We start from the raw sequence: 25,962 nt of genomic DNA on the forward strand, positions 1-25,962 counted from the left end.
GTGTTTAGCGAGCTCTTTTCAAGATAAAATCCACTGTCCAGTCACTGGCGAAATGCTCTTCAGTATGGACGTGCCATTAACATGCAATTTTTCATTGAATACTATTAATGAAAATTAAAAGCTCTGTGTAAAAATCCCTACCACTCTTCCATATATTTGATACTCTGGAATAAACTTGCACCCCCAGGAATCTTATTTTAGATCTACATAGAAAATATTTATCTATACATATAATATAGAAAATAATATTAGATATGTATTTCTCAAATGGACAAGAGCTGAGGTAAATGTGACCAATATCCTGGGTCAGTAATAATAATTAAGAGTACAAACTAAAAGTATAGCTTCTGACTAATGTTAATTCTTTTTTTTTTCCTTGAAAAAATGAGAATAGAAAGTAAGCACTGTTTTATGGACTCCATATTATTTCACAATGTTCTACAAGACTATAGTTTTATTCTTAACATCTTCATAACATTTCAATATGATAATTCTAGCAATACAAACTTTTGGAGTAAAATCTCAGATTTTTTTCTTGTGAAAGCTTCAAATTTTCCTACATTATTTTCTACTTTTAAGTCACTGCCTATATGAAGTAAGAACTTATAAATTCACTGGAAACCAATTCAGTTTTTCACTGTGCAGGAACTCCTACTAATTATGCAGTTTTCACTGATGATTTTTCTTTGGTTCTGTATTCTGTGAGATTCTTTTTAAGGTGAAAGTCTTCTTTCTCCTCTCTTACTCTTTAATCCTTTTGAATTATTTTTTAGAGCTCTTTATAGATTTTTTCAAAGTACACAGTAGAATAAAAGGCTCAAATAAGCAACTCGTAGATATCAAACTTTATCAATGTAGGTACTGAATCATGAAAACAGGTGGGTGGGAGTGCTACACACATAGCCCATCACAACTCGAGGAAGGGTGAGTGAAGTAGCTGGAAATGCTGGATTTGGGACCCTTTCCTTTCCTTCTGATCCCAAGTCTTGGTTCTTCCTGGCCAAATTGAGGAGGTCACTTTTTGTTTGAGGATACTCAAGTCTGACCCCAGGACACTGCTTTGGCTCTCATAAAGAAGTGGGGAAATACATTATCACAGAGCATTCAGTCTGGGCTGCCGAAAGGGCCTTGTCTGCTAAGTAAAATGAAAAGCATCCCCAGGGAAATAAGTCCAGTTCTGTTGAATGGAGAATGTGAGTATTTGCTATGATGTTCGCTAATAGGAATTGCAGCTGAAATCAATGCTTTAAGTCAGGTGTGGGAAAGGAGGACTACTCTTTTCTATTCTCAGCTGCACCACTATGTTTCAAAAGCACTTTGGGTCAAAATGCTGTCTCAGGCTGGATTTTCATCTTTCCAAAATGCCTCTGTCTTCTATCTGATGCAAAAGTCTTCTAGGAGTTGCCTTAGTAATGCCCAGTAATGTTCTCCCAAGTCATCGGTAGGCATGTGTTGACCAGGCTGCTGTCTGAAAAGGGACCATGGCAAGTTTGTGCAGACCATAATCTGCATGCTGTCTTCTAAAGAAAGATGGGTTATGCCATATTTTTTTTCTCCTACCCTGAAAATAAAGCTTCACTCTGAAAAAAAGCACAAGTAACTGTTTATTCAAGCTTTTAGTAGTCATTCATCTGGCTATTGATAATTCCTTAATTTTTACTTAGATCAGGAGGTACTTAACGAATCCAACAGAATTTTGTCTGTTCTTTCATTAAACTAAAAACCTAGATCAGAAATACAACACAAATTCAATAATTGCCTGTTTTCCATGTTCTGTGGTATACCTTTCATGTGTAATTGATACAGACTACCTGATCTCTCTGTGGAGTAGAGGACAACATAGAAATTCAGCTTAGTCATGCCTTTCCTGTGTGGTATTCTCAGGACATAGATGGCATAATTGAATACAGACATCTTAGTTTAAAAGCCATCTTTTAAGTTTCATCCAGTCCTAGTAATTCGTGTACAGTCCCATGGGCTGTATCCAAGGATTATGCTAATTTTATTAGCAACTCCTCTTGCTTTAATTAAACTGCATAAATTCCCATCTGGTCACTGTTGTGCCAACACCCTTCTTTCCTCTTTTATTTTAATGTATAGATAATTTGTGATTTGCATTTAAATTCTGATTTCCTGAATTATCCATCGTGTTTTCCACATGAAATAACACAATTTTGAGGGGTGAACTGGACTTCAAATTGAGCTAATGGGTTTGAGGGGATCTCTGGATCAAAGCAAGTTCCCAAGTTTCTAAAGTTAGCCAGGTCTTTCTGGGAGCAGGTTGTCAAAGTAAATTGCCCTGTTGAAAGCACCAACCTATATGGTGCCGTTCAAATTACCTAAAAGCAAGATGTGTATGAACATTTACTGTGTTTATATCACAAAGCAGAGCAATGTGAATTCCTTAGTGGACTGTTAATTTATATGTTATACACTTTCAAATATTTCCAAAAGCAAATGTGAAATGATTAGTAATCTGTTCACATGCTCACAAAATGTTATTAGCAAAATGCCTTGGGCAGTGTGTTATGTTGACTAAAATTAATAATTTTGTATTTTAAAACTAAAGCAAATCTTACTGCCCCTGAATAATTTTAGGACCTGCCCAGAGCTCCTGGTCACACCACTTCTCAAGGTATGTGTTGAGCTGAGGGGGAAAAAAACCAAGGAACCCACAAACAGCAATATCCTCCATCCAGAGCAGCGACCTAAGGTTTGATTGATTCAGCTCTTCCGAAAGCCTCAATTAAAGTTTTCTGTGGAGTCCTGCATTTTAAAATGGCTTGTTATCTATAAAAACACTGTGAGGAGGTGATTCTGTTGTTTACCACTTGTTCTGCTTATGTAAGTTTTAAAGTGTTCATGTTGCTCTGAAACAATCAAGCCTGATGGTTGTTTTTCCTTCTGCATAACTGTCTGTCACCAGCTGTGTGTGGTTCTGACAGAGCCAAAGCCCTGGACAAAATATCTCATACTCCTCAAAGTGTTGAGGTTGTTCTTTTTTTGAAGAGCACCAGAGAGCAAGCTATTTAATGTATTCACTAATGTATCTCTTTTTTTTTTTGAATAATGGTTTCCATGCCTTGCAGACATAAATATAACATGACACTTCCTCCTAAATACCAATTATTCTGTCCAGAAGAGTTGCCCAAAAGTCTACTCCTCAAAGTTTCACACCAAACTCACACAGGATAATAAAATTCAATAAAGGTTATTGTGATAGTAAGATTGTACAAAAACCCTATGCCATAACCGAGTATTGTTTGTATGGGTGCAAAACACGTTCCAGCAATTTACAATTACAGCTATGAAGTAATTGAATAAAGAAATGCATCATCATTTTCTTTTTTAGCACATAGGTGAATTATTTTACCAACATGTGAAGGGGTGTTCATATAACATCATGGTGCTTTGTGCTAGAGAAAAACAATTACAGTGAATAAGGTAGAATGGCTCTGTTATTGCAGTACATAAGACTTTGATTACATACTGCCAAGATTCATACCAGCCTAGTAGTTGTTGACAGATAAAGTAACAAAAATGAAACTCATTTATTTTTTCTTTATTGAGACCTCAAGGTAAAGCAAATTTTCAGTTCTTGTACTTACTACATTGAAGGAACAGAGACTGACAGTCAAAATGTGCCAGTCCAGAAATATAAATTAAACCTAGTTTCATATCAAAGTTTCATTTAGTCTCTGAAAAGGAGCTGCTGCTTGGATTATTTTTGATCCTAAAACAAATACACTGTAGACAACCGTAGTGTATCCTCATACATGTAGCTTTTCTGCATTTTCCAGGATATGCATCCATGTCTATACAAGAAATTAAAACATTTGTTATGGACTTAATTAATTCTTTTCCCCTTGTTTAATAACAATTTACAGTGTTTCCAAACGCAGTGAACCTGTAGATAGTTTTAATAGGGTGTAGCACTTTCGCTGAAGAAAATACATATTTTGAGGAAAAAGCCTTCCCTCCCTGCTTGTGCAAGGAAAATTCTTCTGGCTTTTACCATCACTTCTTCCAGGCAGCTAGATACTGTATTATTTTATGATAATTCTAAGAAATTATTTTTTTTGTAAATTTGTTTATTTTCTAAAGAACAGATAAAAGTAGCTGTTAAAATAGCCAAATACTAATATGGGTGGGTTTATCCTATCAAAATCTTGGATTAGTTACCTACTCCAACTGAACATAATTGCTGTTCAGATTAATGAGGCAGTATCCTGGTATCTCCTCCGTAATTAAACACTTCTCTGGTTCAATACAGTATTAAAGATGCACCAGACGTTGAAACCTCAGTGGTGAAATTTAAAACTGTTGAAATCAAAGAGGTCAGCTGTGAAATACAAATTCCTTTGCAGTATGGAAAATTCACTAGTAAGGTGTGTTTCAAGGATAATTTGACTTATATTGGAGATGCTGTATTTGTAAAAATTTTTCTTATCTTTCTGCCATCTAAATGTGAGAATTTTTTTTCATTAGTTCCTGAGAAAAAGTAACATAAAGTGCACTTGTTTCCAGAATTACCTCTTCTGACCTTTCACAAGATGATTGCAGTACCAGTAGGCTTAGAGGACTTGTTAAAAAAATTAAGCTTGTAAAGTAGCAAAAAATGCCCCTTTGCTTGCTGGTGTCGATTTCAAAATTAACATTTTAGTTCATGTGCTTCTAATAATCGCTGACCCTTACTTCATGTGCTTTCCACAGGAAATGAATACAGCAGAAATTACTTTGACCCGTTGATGGGTGAGGAAATAAACCCAAGGCAGTGTGGGATGGAGGTCAGTGAGGAAGGTGAGGCAGAATTAAGTATGTAATTTTGGTGTCAGAATATTCTTTTCCATTCATGAAAATGAGGTGTCAGAGATCACATATGCAGTTCTATTTAAATATTGAGGTTTACCATTTAAATTCTAAGCCTTAACTGCTCTGAACACGATAGGCAGTATACACAGACTTTGATCAAGGACAGTGAGTTAATGGGCAGGTAAAAATGAGGCTGTTCTGTATTCACTGTGCTACTGTAGCAAAATGAAGCACGCTCCGAGAGCGTTGTCTACACCATGTTCTTTTTAATTAATGAAGTTAGTCCAGAACTGAGCGCTAAGCTCTAGCTTTCTCACAATCCTGCTCCCAAAGTCCTCCTCAGAGAGCAATTTTATTACAGAGTTGAATGTGTGTTTGCCTAACAGAAGGAAACCCCAGAGTTAGTAAAAGTGCGCGAGGAGGCTTTTTTGGTTTTCTTTTTTGCCAGTTTAGGCGAGGTATTTAGCTTTGGTCTCTGTGGGCGATAGCAGCCAGTGGGAGGGTGTGGCTCTGCAGAGCTGGAAGAACAGAAGTTATGCATAGGTATGAGAGAGATTAACCAGGAGGTATTGTCTAGCAGAGGAAACTCTCCTCTGCTGTCACGGCTTTTAGATAAAAAGGGTGGGAACGGGCCTGCCTGAATTTGCATGGACTTAAGTAAGAACATCATCATGGTAATGAAGTGCTTAGCTATGCACAGAGTGCTTTGGCCCGGCTCCTGTTGTTAAGCACTAACAAGCCGAAAGCACGCAAGAGCCAGCTCTCCTGTGTTACCTTGCTAGCCCTTTGCTTCTTTACAGCCTGTGCTTATATGTACTGCAGAGACTCTAAGTGCACAGCTGTCCTATCTAAAAAAAGTTATCTATTGTGTCTCAAAGTTGCTCACTTCTAAAAGTCATGAGAAACTCTGAGCACACATGGAGATTTTAAACTTTTGAGACAAAAATATGTGTGAAAAAAGCAGGCTCTATTGCATATAACTTGAATTTCTGTGTTCTGGTGAAAAAAAAATCAAGGTTGATCAAGGTTGAATTATATCTAATCCAAATAATTTCCCCATTAATTGTGTAGGATAGTAGTGTAATACCTTGGAAGTCAACTTCTGGCTCAGAGTTTTTAAAGGAAAGACTTTTTTTCCTCTTGGTCCTGCCTTCGTTCATCTTATGAAAAGGCTTTATGAGTCATGATCTGCTTCATAACCAGAGAATGAAAAGCAGATTAGATTTATGTATCTGTGCATGTATGCCTGAAATCATATAACAACAGAGCGGTGACATAAGGGATATACGGAAATACAGTCCTCATTGGGAGGAAATGTTCTCTTGACTGTGTTGAAGAGGCTGAGTGATAACAATAAATGCTGATTTTGTATTGTATGGTGCAGGTTTATTTATTTTAGAATTTGGAACAGGCTTTTAGTCCATCAGCTTCCAGGGCTTGGAGTGGAGAGATGGTTTTAGTCAATTGCATATCATGCTAAACCTGAGGTCCACGTGTGAAGAGCTCTTTTGGTGGTCCTCCTTTTTCTCCCTGGCAAAAATGTTGCTCAAATGCTGGGATAACTCTTGCTTATTAGAAGTCAAATAGCAATAGTACCAGCCTCACGTTGGCTGTGTGGACCTCTGTAGAGCAGTTATAATGCTGTATTTACCAATACCTCTGCCAAGAGCAAAACATTTACCTTGCAGATATTGAAAAGGTTCCTGGACATAGTCCTGGGCACCTTGGCTCTGTATGAGCAGGGATAACTGGGCCTTCCTACCTTAAGCAGTCTGATTTGTCAATACTTATAAACCAGGCTTGCTGTCTGGCTTTTTTTTCCTTGAAGAAGTGTTAAATTAGTAGAAGGACATTTGTATGTAGTGGATGGATTAAAAAAAGGGGGTCAGAACTAAAGCTTGGTCCTGCATGGTCATCCCTTGATTGGAAACCATACTTGGTTTACCTCTTCTTTCCATCTAGCAGGTTCTCAGGACCAAGAGTTGAAACCAGAAAAACATGAAGAAGCCAGGGCACATATTGAAGTTACACTTTTCGTAGAACTTCAGGAATCCAGGCTCAATGACCAAAGAGAATACCTGGTGAAAAGCAAATCTTCAGCCACTAACTATTATTTAATGGGTTTTTCTTTGAAAATGAAAATATTGGCAGTTATCTCTCCTGTATTTGATAAATTAGATTTGTTCTGGAAATTTATATGAGTTCATAATGCCCCAAGAGCAAACAATGTCCCACTATGGATTTACTGCCCTCTTGCCAAGGGAACATTTCAATGTTGCAGGCTAAAAGAAATGTAAAAGATTCTATACTTTCAGGAGAGCTTTGCAGAAGCCACTACCCTCTTTGAAAGATCAGTGTAACTGAAAAACTTGCCTCTGAAAAGAAATTTATCCTTTGAGAAATAGGAAAAAGGAATTTATTCTTTGAGATTCTATTGAGCACTTAAAAAGAGCCACCCAAGCCTGCATGTAGCTGTACTTCAATCCACCTGCCTTGTATGCATTTCTTTGATCTTCTATCTGCCTGTCTTCACTGACAACTTAGAGAAGCCAGGGTCTGGGAGATCTGGAGACAAAATAGTCCCGGTTGCTCATTTCTCCCTTGAATGTAGAACCTTTAAGTAATTTTTTTTTCAGGTCTCATGGAAAAGGATAAGTGTACATGTCCTTTGCTGCTTTTTAAAATATGCAGATATTACTGAAAATTTGAATGACTAACCAGCCACAAATTCAAAATTCATAGAGTGTTGTAATGACTATGCATACTAGATAATGTGTTAGTATCACGTACAGCAAGGTAAAATTTCTAATGAAGATCCAAAATCATGTTAGAATAAATTGGGTATCTTGATTTTCATTAAGAGTCAAAAAGAATTAGTCTGGTAAATTTGAATATAAACAGTGATTTCAGTGACTCTGTTAGCAGAATTTATAAACCAGTTTCAGTCCAGATCAACATATTATATTGCCCACCATTTAAAAGTGTATGGCTATATTTTTTATTTTGAGTTGTCTTGCTTCAAACAAGTGACTGTAATTTTATTCTGAGCTATGAAACTAGCACTGTAAAAATCTATCTTCATGTGTCAAAGGGCTTCATAACTTTTGTGTTTTTATATCTTTACTTTCAATTTAGAATAGTATTTCTTGAATACTACTGGAAGAAACTATAGCTGTTTCACTGTTGTTTTTTAAAGATCCTGTGAAATTTGATGAGCAAGTCCTTTACTCTAAACTGATGAAGCTTCTAGATGAAGAAAACAAGATGCTGGACTTCCAAGGTAAATAACAAAGTCAATTGCATAAAGAAAAATAAAACTCTTTTGAGTCTGCATGTGGGGAGGAGAGAGGGTAATCCATCCCCTTGAACTCAGAAGTCAAAGGGATGATGATTTTAATGCAATTCTGTAAGGTCTTTTTCTCCAAATGTTTTTGTTTTGTGTCATGTTTATGTGGTTTTAACTGTAACTTAAGTGGCGTGCTTTCTCTAGATTGCTTCACTGCATGTTGAATTCCACACTTACTAAAGAAGACTGGATATATCACTGCTTATGTGCTCAAATCTAGAAATAGAAATCCTTATTTAAGCTGATAAATGGGTAGGCAATTTGTCTGATCCGCAGGTCATGTCACACTGTTCCAGGTATCTATACAAGAATTTACACCAACAGATGAGTGAGAAAGTGTTTTCTGTGCCTTTGTTGGAAAATACAAATTGATGCTCCATCTACAGTAAAAACAATTAAGTATATGAGATTTCTTCACTTCAAGTAAACAGCCTTACTTTGATTTCACTAATTTTTAAGGTATTTAAGCCATTACTTAAAACCTGGTTGATTCACGAGACATTTACCATCTCAGTCTTTACACAAGGCCCATGTCTGCTGCTCACCTCTGGTTCATCCCAGGAGAAGCGACATTTGTACAAGCCCAGCTCAGAGCTGTCCATGTATTTTTTGCTTATGCACCTCCTCCTTTCTCAGCAGATGTCTTTTATACAAAATTATTTTGTGTCCTTTGTATCTGTGTGAGGCTTCCTCTTGTATTTCAGCAATACACGGGCCTACTCTGTCAGAGAGACAGAGCCGGCGGCTGCCTGCGGCACTGGAGCTCCAGGAGCTGCAACTTGTTTTATGACTATTTAGTTTATAAGCAACTTTGTTCTAGAGGAAGCAAATGTTTTCATTTGCCTACAGTTGCAAAATCTCTTGAACTGGCACTGGTCATATCAGTAACGTCTTTGAAACCTGTTTTATCTCATTTTAAATGCAAGGAGAAAAAAGTGCAACCATCACAACTAAATTCATGCAGACACTTTAAGCAAAAATCTTTAACTTATTAGCAAGATCTCAATTGTTCTATGTTAATGTCAATTCTGGTACAAGAAAATGTATCAGCATGAGTGTCTCACTCTCCATGTGCACATCAGAGCCCCCTGTGCAGGCGTGAGGGCAGCAAATGGGGGACGCACTGCAGGCCACTGCTGTCCTGTGTCTCAAGCTGTGCCTCAGTGCTTTTATTTCTTAAAAGTGCTGTGACGGGTATCAGAGCTAGTCCTGTGGGTGAAGCTGCACTCTGTTATAGCTGAATTTATTACTTTTCTTTGCTTGGGTGAAGCAAATCCAGAAAACAGAGATTCTCCTGGGGACGTGAAGCTTGTGCAGTTTTCACCTCTGTGCATATATCAGGGTGTATTTATTTCTGCCTGTGTTTTTCCCTCCCAGTATTTGAACTAGTTGGTCACTTCCAACTCTTTCTTTTTTTAACAGGGGGCAAGTCGCACAGGTATGACTTCCCTACCAGTTTTATGGAAGTGGGCAGTTGAGCAGAGCAGACAAGCATTATTAATGTCTCCACCGAGGGAAAAGCTAATATGGGAGTTTGACCCTTATTAGCATCAGAAAAACCATAGAAAACTAGGATTCATTTGGTTCCACTCTTACAGAACTGCTCCGTTTCTTCATTTGGCCACTGAGCTGAAAAATCACGTAGTCATACACTCCTAATTAATAGATGATCCCCAAAGGAAAGAACATGGTTCAGAATTTATATAATTGTATATTTAAAGCATTTTGTGGCTGAGTAACCTGTTGGTCACTCTCGTGGTATGTGTTATTTCATATTATAAGGCAACTTACAAGGCAACATTGGTTGTTTGTTTTTAAAGATATAGACTACATATTTTTACTTTGCATATTTGTCAATATACAGTTGTGATCCATTAACATTTTAAATCATGGTACATGAATGCCATAAAAAGTAATTTCTATTGTATTGTTCTTTGGCAAGAACTAAAAAACTGAAGTGCCAAGTTTTGCATTAGTTTAGTTGTCTGAACTTGGTGCATGAGCCTTCAGCACTGAACTTTTTTAGATACAATTTGTGCACGGTTTTCTAGACCAGGTAGCCAAAATTATTTTTCCATATGGAGTTTGTTGCAGCTTTATGCATCAAACCCACCCTGAGATGTAGTCTGCTGCTGAATATACCCTTTAAATTATCATCTCAGTATATAAACTGCTGCTATCTGATGGACAAATATAGAAGTAAATGAATTCACAAGCAGTCAAGCTAATACTGGAGAGATTGTTTTAATTATAGTCCAGCATCTGCAAATACAGCCTGTGCTGAAGTGATTTAAACTACAAGAAAAACATGACTCTCAGGGTTAGGTACACCCAAAGCAATGAAAACTTTTCATGCCCATGCTAACAACTTCAAGCAGCAAGTTTTTTATTAGTTTATCAATCCATTAATGAATTTTCAGCCCTTTTATCCTCTGTGTACAAAGTAGTACAATTTTTAACTCTGGCTACTTTTGTAGAGCAAGGATTTGGTTGCTTTTCTTTAGGTCAAGTATTGCTGTGGGTCATGACCTCAATCCTCCAACGTGTGGATCAGTTCAAGCAAGGACCAACCTGATGCTGACCAAGTTTGAGAAGTTTCTTTGCAAAGACACTATGGAAGGAGCAGATCAGCTGGACTAACCCTGTTCTCTCCTTGTTTCCGATGCAGGCAAATGAGCAACTGTGCTTAAATGAGCATATGTATATTTTAATCAAATATTTTTCAAATCTAAATTGTAATTTATTACTTTAATTTTCAGAGTTGCTTTCCTTGAAAAGGCTTTTGAAAGTGCTCTCTTCTTTTGCTCTTTTTGGACAAAATTTATGCTAATGAGTCCAGTGTCTTCCACCAAAATTGAGTTCACTTGATATGATTCCTCACAAAAATAAGAAACACAAAATGAAACGTATATTTTGATGAATTGCTTCATGTTTATCTTTCTGAACCAAATGGTTTTATTTCCTTTTTGACTACTGCTCTACCCTGAATCTACTGACTTCCCAGGATGTAAACTTGCAGTGCTCCTGTGAAAGCAGTAAAGCAGCTGATTTATACCAGCTGAGCATATGGCCTGTTGTGTACAACACAGCATCAAGGGGAACAAGAGATGCTCCATCTTCTGCTTTTGGCAATGTTTCTTTTTCCTGTGCTTCCTGGGTTTTCTCTCTCCCAGCCAAACCCTTAATGTTACAGTAAATTTAAATGTAAATATTGTTTTGTTTTTGCAGTTAATAGTTGTAGGTCAAATCACTTTTCATTAGGTTTGTAAAGTGCTACATGAAGAGATGTGTACCCTAAGGTAATGGTTTGGGTTGTTTATATCTACTGTACATTTCCCCCAACATGATTTTGTATTGTATCCTGTTGTAATTAAATAGAAAACCCACCCTACTTCCTGTGTGTTGGTGGCACCGAGGTGATTTAAGTACTCGGGAGGCTTAACAATTAAAGTCATTAAACAATGAGCACTGAGCAAAACTGGAAATGTTAATAGCCTTAGTTTTATCTTTCCTTTTCTGGTCTTCATTAGAGAATGAAAGACTTCAAAGGAGACTGAGAGAAAAAACCTCTCTTTTAACTGCTTTCATGTTGTAGGATGGCCAAAGAGAAGCAAATAACTAGATATGGCAATTTCTTTAAAAGATAGGCACAGAAAACTATAAAAGCCTACACACAGAAATATGAAGCTAGACAGATAGAGGTGGGCAATCTGATATCTGTTATTTTTTAGTGATCCTAATGTGGAGACGAGCAAAAATAGTTATCATTATTTATGATCCAAACTAGTATTAGTACTATAGCAGCTATCAATGAGGCGATCTAATTTTTTTTTAAACGTAGCATTATCAATTAAACTGAAAAAAGACAAAGTTTCTCTTTAAGGTGACTTTATGAATGAGATTTATTTTTATTTATGTGGTGCATGTACTCTTTGGTTCTGCATATGTCACTGCAGTGAAATCAGGGGAATGGTGTGGGTGAGAGCAGAACTAGACCAAATTAATTAGGCAGGAGCTGCTTGCATTCACCTAGGGAAAGGAATCTAATCATTTGGGGTGAGTTGAAAGGAAGATGAAATGCTTGATGTTGGTTCACCTAAAACTCCCATTCAAATGCAGTTATTACTTCTCTTCCTCAGGAAGGTATGCCAAAGTTGTTCCAAATCCCAATCCCTCTAAGATTAACAGGTGAGTAAAGTGCCAGCGGAAATGTAGATCATGCCTTTTAAAAAGTACCTAAGGAACAAGCTGCACATGCTAAATTTGTACCTGAATTCAGATGTTGCACTTAAGGACAGTTTTCCTGGTACTGGCACTTGGTGCCTGTCAATTGTGTTAGTGATGCTGTTTCATAGTTTAAGTGTTGGTGGGCCAAACATACTAACTGAGAAGGTAGTAACCAGTGAATGAACTCCCATTTGCTAAGAGACAGTCTGCCACTTCTGTTTCAAGCAGCCCATGTCGTCAGTGAAGATTTTCCGGACGCTGTAATGCCTGTCAGCTCCAGTAAGGCATGTGACCTTCACAGAGAGCTTGAAGATGAAGAGATCCCTTCATATATCGAACAGTTTGAGAGAGATGTTCAGGATGACATAATTCTGCTTGGCAGCTTTTCACTGGAACAGGTCAGAGTTAAGAACTATAAGACAATTTTATCACTTGCTTCATAACATGATGCTGGCTTGTTAACCTTGTACACCCCAATTCTATTTCTCTGCCTGGCGATACTTATATTGAAAGAGGAAAGGATAACCATTGTCATTGGCATGCTTTATGTGACTGGCACTTTACTAAGCTAACAGCAGGACCTTTATCTTTGTCTCCATTTCAATGTGAATAAAAATAGATTGCTTTCATGGCTTCTTTCCTAAATAGTGGAGGATCTCTGACTGCTGTGTAGTAATATTGCAATTGAGTTTCAATCAAGAGACTAAGTCTAGGACATCTCTCTCTGCCACATTTAACAGAGGCTTATTCATCAGTGAGCAAGTTCGAATTGGAGCCCAGGGAGGATTTATGTAGCAATGTTCATTGTACAGAGGACAAGATTATTTCCCCATTATAAATCTGTTATGTTTGTCAGGGTGGCAGAGCATTCTAAGGTTTTCTTTTTGACATTTATGGCATAAAGGGACAGGTTCTGGTTCATGTTGACAAAGGCACAAGTTTGCAGGGCTGAAATGGTACTTGTGGGCACCTAATGACCATTTGTCCCTTTGAAAAATTTCATACTAAGGCTAGAGGACAGGAAGAGAGATTAATTGATGAATCTATCATTTTTAATTAGCAACATGAGAACAGCGCACTGGCTCTGATGGGCTTAAAATAGGTTATCCAGTGACTGATGGTGATCTAAGCTTTCTTTTATTTTCAGGGAAAGTTTTTAGATTTTTTTTTTCCCCACTGCAGGACTAAACCTTATCATTGCCTTCTGCATGATTGTGAGGGACAGAATTCTCTTTCTTACTGCTTTCCTCTAAATCCTGTTGCTATATTTCATTCCTTGTGACTTTTTTATAGCTGTATGCATCATGCATAGAAGGTGGTATGGGTAATACTGTTCAGAGAATGTGAAATGGAAGGGAACTGTGAGGGAAAAAGACTCAGATGGTACTAAGAACCTCATCTGCCTCAAGGGATGGATGGAGAATATACCTGGGAATAGGTGGAGAGAAAGTGCTGCACCTTTGCAGAAGATTATAATATGTTGAGAATTTGTACTTTAACTATGTTTGTGGAATTCAGATGCCCCCAAAGCTTCATAAGGCTCTGTGGGACCTGAAGGAACACAATAGATGTGTCAAAACTTTGTTTACCTTCCCTCTAAACATGGTCACATGGCTGATCATCTTACTTGGAATCTTTTTGGAGGTGTTCAGCAGAGTTTGTTTCCTATACAGAAACAATGTATCTGGTCACCCCAAAACTACATTCTGATTTTTAACTGACAGCTACATATGTGAATTTACATGTACTACAATACAGCAGTGCTTTTCTTCCTTATATTAGTCCAAAAGAAATCCTCATTTAGTGGGATTGATTGAGCTGGTCTACCATGAGTTTTCAGAGAAGGACTCATTCTTTACTTTGCAAGAGGTCTTGAGTGCCTGTGTTTTCTGTCCATTCCTCTCACGCATCTCTAACTTCAGCTTTTCCTGTCCTGCTAAGGAATTTAGTCCCACTGACACAGTATTAGCTGTCACATCTGCATTCTGCAATACAGAGAGTAAGAAGAGGATCCCTATAAAATCTGTGTTGTCTTCTAGATCAGTGATCCATACATCCATCTCTTTCTTAAAAGACTACAGAAATTGTGTATTTAGCCCCTCTCAACAGAAAATAGAAGAGCTGACATTGGAAGTAGAGGCTGCAAACACCATGGCATTGTATTGAGTTTGTGTGGACAGATTTTGGTAATGGTGGGGGCAGCTATGGGGATGACTTTTGTGAGAAGCTGCCAGAAGCTTCCCCCATGTCTATCAGCACCATTCCCTGGTGGCTTCGAGATGGACAAACACTGGCCAAGGCTGGGACAATTAGAAATGGTGGTAACACCACTGCGATAACTTATTTAAATAGAAAAAAAAAAAGGCAGGCAAGCTATTGCACAGTTGTAATTGTGGCCAGGAAAGAGCAGAGTGAGAATATGTGAGAGGAGCAGCCCTGCAGACACCAGCCAAGGTCAGTGGAGAAGGAGGGGAGGACGTGGTGGAACAGAGATTCCCCTGCAGCCCATGGTGCAGACCGTGGTGAAGCAGCTGTGCCCCTGCAGCCCATGGAGGACCATGGGGATGCTGAGATCCACCTGCAGCCCGTGGAGGAGCCCACACCAGAGCAGATGCCTGAGAGGACACTGTGGTCCTATGGGAAGCTCATGCTGGTGGGACCTGCAGACCTGTGGAGAGGAACGTATGCTGGAACAGGTATCCTGGTAGGACTTGTGATCATGTGGGGGACTCACACTGCAGCAGCTTGTCCTTGATGGACCATGTTGCCTGAAAGAGTGACACTGGAGCAGTTTGTGCATAACTGCTGCCATGAGATGAATTCATGCTGAAGTTCATGGAGAACTGTCTCCCATGGGAGGGACCTCAAGCTGGAGAAGGGGGAAGGACTCCTTTTCCTGAGCAGTGGCAGGAACAACCAGTGATGGTCTGACAGTAGCCCCCATTCCCAGTCTGCTGGGCTGGTGTGAGGGGTTGGTAGAGCTGGGAAGGAGGGAGGGCTGGAAAGAAGGTGTTTTTAAGGCCTTTTTTTTCTCATTATCCTGCCCTGATTTTGTTAGTAATAAATTCAATTAACATTTCTAATTCTAGCCTGTTTTCACAGTGATGATTTTTAGTGAGCAGTCTCTCCCAACCCTTATCTCAACCCATGAACCCTTCATTACATTTTCCCTCCCTTGTCCTTCTGCAGAGGGGAGTGACAGAGGGCTTTGGTGGGTACCTGGCATCCAGCCACAGTCAACCCACTACAGTCATATTGTATTCCAAGACCTCTAGCAATAATGTGAGCATGCTAATTCTTGTTTAATTGATCTTCTTTATTCTTTAATGGACCTCTTTACTCTTTGATCCATGGGTATACCCCTACAGCATTGCAGTGTTGATGCTTTTCCACAACAGCTACAGGTTCATTGTTAGACTGCTGCCATGGTCCTCAGAATCTGTTGCTGCTGACTTTGGGATGCTTCCAGCTTGTGTTGCTTGAACGTATGTTTATTGGTTTGTAAAAGTCTTTAATTTTGTGCATGGCATTTACTTCTTATTCAGTAGAAAAAGTCTTCCCTTCTCTCTGCAGGTTTAGTGAGTAGCAGATGTACTTTAGCCAGCATAATTTATGATTAGTTAATTTAATCTGCCATAATGACATAAAGTGAGCCTGAAACAAGCTTCTATCAATTTTGCCATTAGAGGTAGCATAATATTTTCAAATGTCTACAAAACTGAGTAATTAACCCTTGGGCTGAGTAAAGGAGTTTAACAGACATCTCTCTCACATTCCTTTGTTTTGAGAAAATGAAAAAAAACCCCACGGGAGTCCAAGGGTTAAAAACACCAGGTAAGATTTTACAGTATGTGAGACTGGTTTTATACGTTTGGTTCAGAAACACCCTTGAGTTGCTGCTGTTTCTTTTTAGGCTGCCAAATTTCTCTCCAATGAGGCACCTGATTTACGCTGGAGCGTTGCTGGAAGTGTTGGCATGAAAAGGATAGCTATGTATCAACTACCTATCCCTCAGTTCGTTGTTTTTCTCTGCTTTGTAGCATTACAAAAAATGGGTGGCTTTTGTTTAAACAGCAGCTCAGTGTGTGAGATGACCGTGATTCAAAGCTTTTGAAAGGGCAGATGCATTTCTCAAAATAATATTTTTTGGAAAAAGGGTTTATGTTAGATTTTAGCTCTGGAACTTTGAGCTGTATTGTTTCTTACTTCATGTCCTGTTTTGTAAATGCAGAAACTGAGAGCTGAGGTTGGCAAGAAATGCATGAGGGGAGATCTGATAGATTCTTGCAAAGAAAGCATTAAGCAGATGTCAATGTTCTGTTAACAAATACATTAAAGAATATTAAATTTGGAAAGCAGTGCTGTTTTGTGTGACCTGCCATGTAGACACAAGGATTTCAAAGGCCCCAATGACATTTGCTTTCAATAAAGAAAAATAAACTCTGCTGCAAGAAAATCAAAACTTGAGACCGTGTTGTGGTAGAAACTGAGGAGGTGTAACCAAGGCTGGATATTCAGAGCACCACAGAAAACCATTTGTCATGAGACAATGCAGGGGCACATGCTTATGTGTGGAACTTGATCTTACAGGGCAGAGAAATATGCAAGGAAATACCTGAAATAATGCTGGCTTACTATGTTTGCTTAAAAATGGGGTGCTCTCAAAACATGACAGACTGCTGAAGATGGAGCAAACAGTGGTGATTGGAGTGAGATTGCACTTGATGGGCTTTTGGCAACATAATCTTGCTATACACTAATTTAAATTCCATGGAAAAGTACTACCAACGCTAGAATTTTTAGCTGTTTCTGAATGGAGATAATAAAAGTGACCACTCAGTTTTATGTAGAAAATTATTTCTTAAAAAACAAAAAAAGATTTTTTTCTGAAAAATTATTAAAAATAATGTTGCAGAAAAAATTAATAATGGGGTGACTGAAAGGATCAGTACTACCCCACAAGCCAAGAACATCTTTCCTGTTTGCCTACCCTCTTCCTGCATCTTGGTTAGTATGGGGGTAGTTTGCAGTTTCAGCTGCTACATTTACCCCTCTATTCAGGGCATAGCACCTCACAGGACTTGATCATCATCACTATATAATCAGTTTTGATCCATGACCTCGATGTGAATTACTCAGGAGCCTCGGAATGTAAAGTGCAAGTTTTGCTCTTCAGTACCGGCAGCTGAGTTATAGCAGTAAGAAATGAGCTATTTGTTGCAGGTGGATAGTAATAAAATGTTGTCTTTCATCAAAAGATTTACCTTTTGGTTAAACAAAGGTTAATGCCTCAGGGTATTAAGTCTAATACTCTTACAGGGTCATTATCATCACTGCTCTGACTCCTTGCCAAGTCACAGAGATCAATTTATATGATGATAGAGAGATCAGTTTTCCTTTCATTAGTAGTGGATAGAACATGGGTAAAATTTGGCAGTATGTAAGATGGTAAATTTACTCTCCAATCATGAATTTAACTTGTGGGATCAGACCTCAGCCTGATAAACATCAGAAAAAACAGCAACGCACATTTTCTTGCATGTTCTACCCCATTGGGAAATGCTGTCATGGAGTCATATCACAGAATGGTTTGGATTGGAAGGGACCTGAAAGATTGCTTGTATCCTGATGGTACCTACAGACCTCCCCTCATCACAGCTTTAGCCTGCTAAGCATTGTGCAGTCTGTTCTGAGTATAACCCTTGTGGGAATATACTCACCTAAGAGCAATGCAGAGTTGAAGGTGACTTTTTGTCAGCAGAAAGTTACTTTTTGACATTTACCAGAACTTCAAATGAGGATCATGTGTAAATGAGTTGGTGTGGGGATTTTTTTCCTTGTTTGTTTACTTTCTTTTCCATTTTTTTTTTTCTTCCTGAGAATTACAGGTCAAGAATACAAAAGCTGAAAGTGTTTAATTCTTGCTCTGTCTTAAAAGTGGGTGACTTCATTTTAGGCAAGCTACCTATACGCTACATACATTATTTGACTGTCAAAGCATTTCTATAGTCAGTTAGTATAATGGTTTCAATTTCATTTGCATGATATAGTAGGAATTATGGCTATCTTCTTTAGCACATAATTTTCTTTTGAAATCTATCATTAGGCTGAGCTCATTGAATTAATTATTGTGCCTGTTCTTGTACTTGTGAAAAAAAAAAATCACAGAAGCCTATGTTTCGGGGCAAAATACAAAAGGTGAACTTCCTAATGGTTGGGATATTGGGCCTCTGTCCCTTGGACTTCTAATTTCCTGCTCAGTGAGAGCCTGTGGCCCTCATATGTGTGTAAGCACTCACAGTCTGGGCAGACCCACAATCTGATGTAGAAGCCATATATGTAGCATGGGGACTTCTCCACCATGTAGGCTGGCAATCCGAGATTTCTAAACATCTTCATTCTATTAAGCTTGTTTCTGTGTCCTTAGTTGGAAGCCTGGGAACCTTCCAAATTTTTAAGGTTCCTACCTTATTGCTTCTGGGCACTCAGATACTTTTCTGGTTTAAAGGAGCTGGGAGGGATTGAAGTGAGAGCATGGAAATTAATATAAACATAAGCAAAATTGTGAAAAATATGTTCTATATGTTTGTAAATAGTCTGTTGCTCTGTTGTCACAATACCCCCAGTATAGCTATAGTTGCTCTTCTAAATTGTGGCACTTTTTTGATTTCTTTGTCCAGGAATTATATGACTTTCATTTAAAATAAATATTAAGAGCTTCATTTAAGTAAATATTTAAATGGAAGTAAGGAAAATCTTCCATATTTCCTATATTTTTCACTAAAAATGAATTCACTTAGTTTTTACTGTGTTCTTTCACACTTTAAGATCAGAAGGGCAATTAAAGAACTGAAGTAATTCTTGATATTCTATTGAACTGGAACAATGATTCCTACAGCTGCTGTAAATGATGATACTGCATTTACTGCTGCTTAAGGTAATCTGACTGGTCAGCTCTCTGGCTCATTATCCCACTATAAACTCCAGTAAGGAAGTCCATTTCTATGGTTCAATAAACAGAGGCAATTGGAAAGATTCTTCAAAGAGAATTAGTGATTGCCAAATCCTGATGAAGTTTAAGAGACTTCATCAAGTACTGACCACCCGTTAAAAGAAGCAAAACTCAGATGAGAATTGTAAAGACAGCATCAGCTTTACTGATGAATAGAGGCACAAAACCTGGAAAAAAAGTACAATAGAACCAATTTTTTAATTGCTTATGTATTTTCCAGAATTATTTTTTTCCCCCAGGGTTGTTTTATTTGTATTTTTAATACATTTGGAGCTGAACTGTAGTCACAGGTGTAGCTAAGTCTACCTTTGGTTAGCTTTTATGACAGGGGTACTCCTTAGCAGCATTAATAGACTACATGGATTTTGAGCTGCAGATAAAGGAATTGCTCTATATGGTGGAAAGTTTTGCTTCTGTAGTCTTACAGTAGAGCTGAATTTGTTGAGTGGAACCTGTGCTGTATGGCACATCTGACCTTTACTTCATAGAACAGATTAATTCAAGTGGAGAAGAGCCAGACCTCTGAGCCTGTCTAGTCTAACCTCCTGCTCTTGAGGTGTATTGGGTTTTTCATGTGTAACTGGGCTTTTTAAGGGCTTTGGAGTTCACATCAGTTTGTAAGTGGGAAATAGAACCAGTAGTCTGTAAGCTGAGAGATGTTAAAATACTGTGAAACAGAGTCCAGTTGCATTATGTGCCTGCTTATTTATTTAGTACAGAGCTGAAAAATCACCACTGTTGTTCAGCCTGCTGGCAACCTGTTAGCACAGTTGGTTTCTCTCATTACTGTGCCAGACCCTTAGACAAAATGCAGTTTTCAGGACTAGGTGGTTATGATGAGAATATATTATAATGTCAACATGTTCACTCAAAGATACATCAGCACAATATGATGTTATTATGCAGTTGCTCATATCAGCATTCAAATCAGAGAAAGATCTCAGCTGAATATGTGAAACAATTTCCTTTCAGCAAAGACTTGGAGCAGGATGTGGGCTTGGAGGAGGAGGTCTGTTCTTTACAGAGAAAAATCATTAGGCATGGCAACTGTTGTATTTAAGACAATCATATGGTAAACCGTACTTAGTGTTTTTTTCCATTTCTGTAATTTTCATACACTAATTGTAAGTGAACATCTCTTTTAATTGTAAAGTGTTCAAATGTGTCTGCACACTAAAAACAGAGGATTATGTGAAAGGAAGTACGAATGTGAATTATTGGATAAAGTCTATACTTTTTGATTAAATTATAATGGAGGCAGATTTGTGAGGCAATGCTTTACTGACAGTCAGAAAAAAGAACAGGGACTCAGAAAGATGAAATACATTGTAACCTCTGGCCTGAACATGATTTTTTTGGGTAGCTATAACAAGCAAATCTGTTGCCATGACTCAAGTTTTCCCTATCTGCAAAACAGACCTAAAATCAGATACCTGCTTTGTGGAAGAGTAAGAGGATTAAAGGAGTAAAGTTTCATGAGGGACTTTGAAAAGGCTTTACAAATAATAAAAACATTCTGTGCTGAAATTCACAAACATTTTTAAATTAAAGAAGAATGGGGGAAAACCACAATAAAAATGTCAGTGTTTCCGATTGGTATTTCCTTTCCGTTTCCCTTCAGTTGTGTCCTGATTTGCTGTCAGTATCCAAAAAGTAGAAAAAGGTTGTAAAATGCTGAAGTTCATTATGTAGCTTATGAACACTTTCCCATTGTTAATGTAAACTATTCATTTTCGATTTATAGATTGGCATAGTTCACTTTGGTTTTCACTGGCATCTCTCATGCTACATGGCTTTATGCTGGAGGGAAAGTATTCCCTAATAAAATGTGGTTACTTTCTTCCATCATCTCTTGGTAGCATATTCTGTTGTATCTTACTGTTTAAAAGTGACTGAATCTTAGTAGCTGGTGATTTCTAGGCTAATCTGGAGACATCTGAACTTGTGGAATTTTGACAGGCTAAGATGTTTCTGCTTAAAATCTCTTAATCAGTGGCAAAATACATTTCAGCATTACGTGTTTTCAGTGCCTGGCTATGGTAGTCAGATGTTCTCATAAATGGCCTTGCATTCTCTTACAACATTCTCTAGATTTTGATGAGGATATCAAAGGTTTATGACCCTGATGTTACATCTTCTCAACTGTGAAGTAGGAAGCATCTGAAGGAGCACCTGGTGGTTCTGAAGAAACCACAGGAGATCTCTCTGTCAACAGCAAGACAGAAATGAGAAGAATGAGTTCTCTGTGTTGAGACTGGAGATGCAAAATCTTTGTTTTACAGAAGCTGGGTAGCTCTGCAGCTGCTCTCCAGAATTTTCTCAATGCATGTTAAGCAAAGTGATTCAAGGTCTTTTAATTTGTTAGTCCTATCGTCTTGGATCAAAATCCTAAATAAAAACATCTCTGAGTTTTGAGATTCAGGTCCTTGTTTATCACACCTATGTTACAGCTGGATCTAGTCTCCATATCTGTTCAAAATTAGTGTCTTGGATATATATTCTTATAAAAGCAGTCACCTTGATAGCAGAATACTACTTTTCTCTCTTGACTGGTAACTCAGTCTTTGCTGCATTGTTAGAAATAATTCAGTGCTTTACAGATTTATCAAAATCATCAGCCTATAATGTTGTCACTAAATGTATCTGTAATAAGGCTGTAATATGACTAAAATAAATCTCACTTTGTGTTCTGTAGTATCAGTTTTAAAAGATAGTTTGAGTTCTGTTACAAAACATTCAATTGTCTAAGTTTTTAATTTGATTCTTGTGAACAGTAAATTATTTTCTATTTGAAAGGAAAGTCAGGGAGGATTTGCTTTGTTGCCTTTTCTCTTTCTCTTTGAAAAAACATCTAAGACTTTGTGGTGCATTTTCTGGCAGAGTGCACCATCAATAATGCTACCATGTGTCCAGGATTTGGCACAACTTTACTTTCTGGTTTGTTGCCATCTCCTTGATAAGGTCACAAAAATTCCAACAGGTACTGGGTAGTGCAATTTTCAGAGCAGGTCTTATCCTGTTCCTTTAGTCTTTGCTTCCAATGAAGAGCACTCCATTTAACTTACCTCTCCATGCCTCCTTTCCCTGTGATCTCTCTCTACAGTTAACGTGGAGCAGATAAGCCTCTCAGAATTTCAATTTGCCTGAAAAGAATGTTAAGTTTTCCTGCAATTTTTTTTTGTTTATCTCAAATGTTTCTTCATTTTTTAACTTGTTTTGTGTACAGTGCACTAGATATTGAGGTAACTGGGAATGAATCTCCACACAGCAGCCAGACTGTGAAGGAGGAGAACTAGGTGCACCCGTGGGACTTGACATCTGGGTTTTGTTTCTAGTCCTGCTGACATTTTGCTCTCCCTTCTCCCATCAGTAAAAAGAGAGTGGGCAGGATTTCCAACACTGAAACACATTTTGGGATGCAAAGATGTAAATTCTAAGTAAAAGATTTTAGGTGGATATCTGTTTAAACCTAAAAAAGGACAGCACCATCTGCACTGTGATGTACCAACATGATGTTTCAAGGAGTGGAACAAAGGGGAAACACCAGTTCTGCATGTAGGACCACTATGGACAGTGGGAGGCTGCTGGAGAACCCACAGGTTGTGTCTCCATGCTGCCTCTGCTGCACCCTGACCTGGTGAGGAAGACGTGCAGGAGGGTGGACCCCTACAGCACTCCTTGCATGGTTAAGATTTTCACCAAGGCCAGTGCTCCACTGGCTGTTTTAAATTGCAATGGGGAGAGCTCCTCAGCAGAAGGCTGTAACAGACTAGGACTGACCAAAAAGGGGTGTGTGTGTGTAAATGTTTTCCCTAAATGCTCCATTTTTGCTAAACAATAAAAGCCGAATTGATTTTGCTTCAAAGCTTTGCTGAATTTTGTGGGCTTGCTTTCAAGAGGAAAGGATGTGTTTGGGTGGGGTTTTGTTCAATTTTTCTAATTTTTTGAAAAGTACTATACAACCAGATCCTGTCATTTGTGAAGTAGTTTGATGCTGAAAATATCCAGTCAGCACTGATCAGTGGTGTTGAGTCAGGCTCTTGTCTTTGTAGAAGCAATGTGCACCATTGTGTGTGTTGAGGCTGAGCCCAGACTGAAAGAGCTTTTCAAGCCCCGCTCTTGACACCATGCTCTGAAATCAGTAGATAGGCCATTTGCCATTTGAGTAATTAGACCTCAAGACAGCTGATGAAGAAACCAGGAAAGATGTGTGAAGGAGCTGGCTCACAGCTATGGCAGAGCCTGGTATCAGGGCGGGGATAGGACAAAGTGGAGCTGTGATTGAGCCCTGCTACCTTCAAACAACTCTGCTTTTTCCAGTACCACCTGGACCGGTGGTTCGCAGATTTTAGACACTTATTTTCTGAAGGGGCCCTCAATGTCTATAGAGACTTGAAGCTAAACCACATTTCATGCCTTCTCCTTGGGAACGCCCGCTGTCAACAATGGGTCGTTGTTGCAGTCTAGACAATGCTGGTGTCATGATGAGAAACAAGTGCCTTGCTATGTGTGCCATGGTACATGCCATTGAGAAAAAGCACTTGGTTTCTTCCAGTAAAGCTCTGATTCAAGGGATATTGCAGAAATGTCTATTCCACATTAAAAAAAAAAAAAGAATGTATGTGAGCTGCTCTGTTTTTGAAAACTTACACATTTTTTCCTCTATTAAATTGCTTCCTGGTGATGGAAATGTCTGGGATTTTTTTTTCCTACTGCATCTACTTTCCTTTAGCTTGCACACCCCTGAGGTAATTAGTGTAGGTTAAAATTTACATAACTGACTTAGGGGTTTTGCAAATAGGAAAGATGGAAATTTATTCAAGGTGGTGAATAATTCATTTTAAAGCGAGTTTCCTGTTTTTTTAATCATGTAGAAGATGTATTACAGACTCATAGAGGTTTTCTGAGTAGGACCTTGAGCACTGAATTTTTGATATATTTTTTTCTTAGTATAGGTAAAGAAATATTAACCGTGACTCATTGCACTTTTCCTGTTCAATAAGATTTGAATAAACTTAACAAATTTATTAGGTAGATGATAGAGCTTTTTAAAAATTATCATGACACACTGTGACAAATATTTTGCTAGGATCCAGAAGAAATAGTTTTAAATCATATTCCCATTGCCACTTCAGAGGCAGAGATGGAAAACAGTGCAGTTCATACAGAGAAGCCTGATTCATATTTTCTTTTGAATATTCATTATTTAATTAAGATTAGGAAGATAAACAAGGGGATTGGACAGCTGTGGGAGTCTGGTAATAAAATAATTTTTTTTAAAGAAAACTTCTTTGCTACTGGCTCAGTGAAAATCTGGAGCGGTAATGTCTGAATGTTGTTACAGTGTTATGGCTACTTGATATTTTACATGAAGTGGGTTTACTATTTCATCTTATTTCTTAATCTAAGTACTCACTTCAAAAATAGCTTTCACAGACATCACCAAGAACTACATCCAGGAGAAAAAAATGCGAACCAAACACTACTTCAGCTTTCTGAACTTTGGCTTTAACTACCTCTGCCCAAAACTTGAGTTCTCTTGCCATGTTCCCTGGTGACTGCAGCCTGTTGGACTGTGGGAAGTGTCACAGGGTGCCCCTGACAGCCCTAACCAGACAGCGACCAGCTCTGCTGGAGCAGAACTCAGGGCAGAGCCAGCTCCCAGCCCTTCCTGGGCACGGGGTGTAGGTGGTGATTTACCAGCCTGGTGAAGGAAATCAGTGCCAATAGGGATGGGAGAGAAATGGTCCTGCACTAGAAAGTCCTAGTAAATTTTAACCAAAAGCTGTTCAGGAGCAGGAGGGCGTGGTTCTAACCAGTGGAGGAGCAGTGGTCAAGGAATCATTGCCCATGACACAATTGCAATATGGAAAACTAATTTTGAGGTAGTTCAGTCATGCCACCTTTGTAATTGCTTGTGTGTGATGCTAGACCTGGAGGATTTAGCACCCGTCAAGATAGCTGTTGGGACTGCCAATAAATCCCACTGTTCTTTAAGGCAACCATGTTGTCTCTGCTTTAATTTTACAGGGTTAAAAAAAGTTACATTAAAAGCTACATGCACAGGCTTTTGTTGTTTTTGTCTGTTTTTACACTCTGACAGTTTTCATTTTGGAAATAAGTAGGATGCTTTGCTTTAGTCTTCAACAGACCCTTGCAAGTTTCCCTGAAAACAGCCAGAAATTTATCAAAAAATTAAGAGATTTGGAAGAAAGGAGATACTTTAACAGCCAGATATGGAGCCCTGATAGGGAGTTTTTCTCCACTGACTGTTGCATTGTCTCCCTACCAAAATGACTTTTTTCCTTTGACGCTTGATGAGAGTAGAAGTGGAGCATAGTTTCACACTGTTTAGGAGACCGTCTAGGGTACACAGTAGGACGCTTTCTTCTGTATTGGTAGTGTTGTATTCACATTTTATGTTGGTCTCAGGGGCAACCAGTAGAAGATCCAGACATGACAAATGCCCTTGAATGTTGAGCAGGATCTCTGAACAGTGCAGGTCATGGGGAAGAATTTTGTTTTCATGAGTGTACAGCCCTCAGCAGTTATTCTTATGAGTTTT

The 25,962-nt window shown here is 38.4% G+C and overlaps 1 protein-coding gene across 2 annotated transcripts in view; it reads left to right on the forward strand.

Annotated features, from left to right (window-relative positions):
* LOC135303298 (uncharacterized) overlaps positions 1–25,962 on the forward strand; it is a 205,314-nt gene that overhangs the window by 113,567 nt on the left and 65,785 nt on the right. For both annotated transcript variants that reach the window (XM_064424951.1, XM_064424955.1), the window contains exons 6-8: positions 4,714–4,800; positions 8,009–8,092; positions 12,611–12,783. In XM_064424951.1, the coding sequence (XP_064281021.1) occupies positions 4,714–4,800; positions 8,009–8,092; positions 12,611–12,783 (344 nt within the window). The remainder of the gene's footprint in view (positions 1–4,713; positions 4,801–8,008; positions 8,093–12,610; positions 12,784–25,962) is intronic.

Source organism: Passer domesticus, chromosome 1 (genome assembly GCF_036417665.1).
Source record: "Passer domesticus isolate bPasDom1 chromosome 1, bPasDom1.hap1, whole genome shotgun sequence".
NCBI classification, from domain to species: domain Eukaryota; kingdom Metazoa; phylum Chordata; class Aves; order Passeriformes; family Passeridae; genus Passer; species Passer domesticus.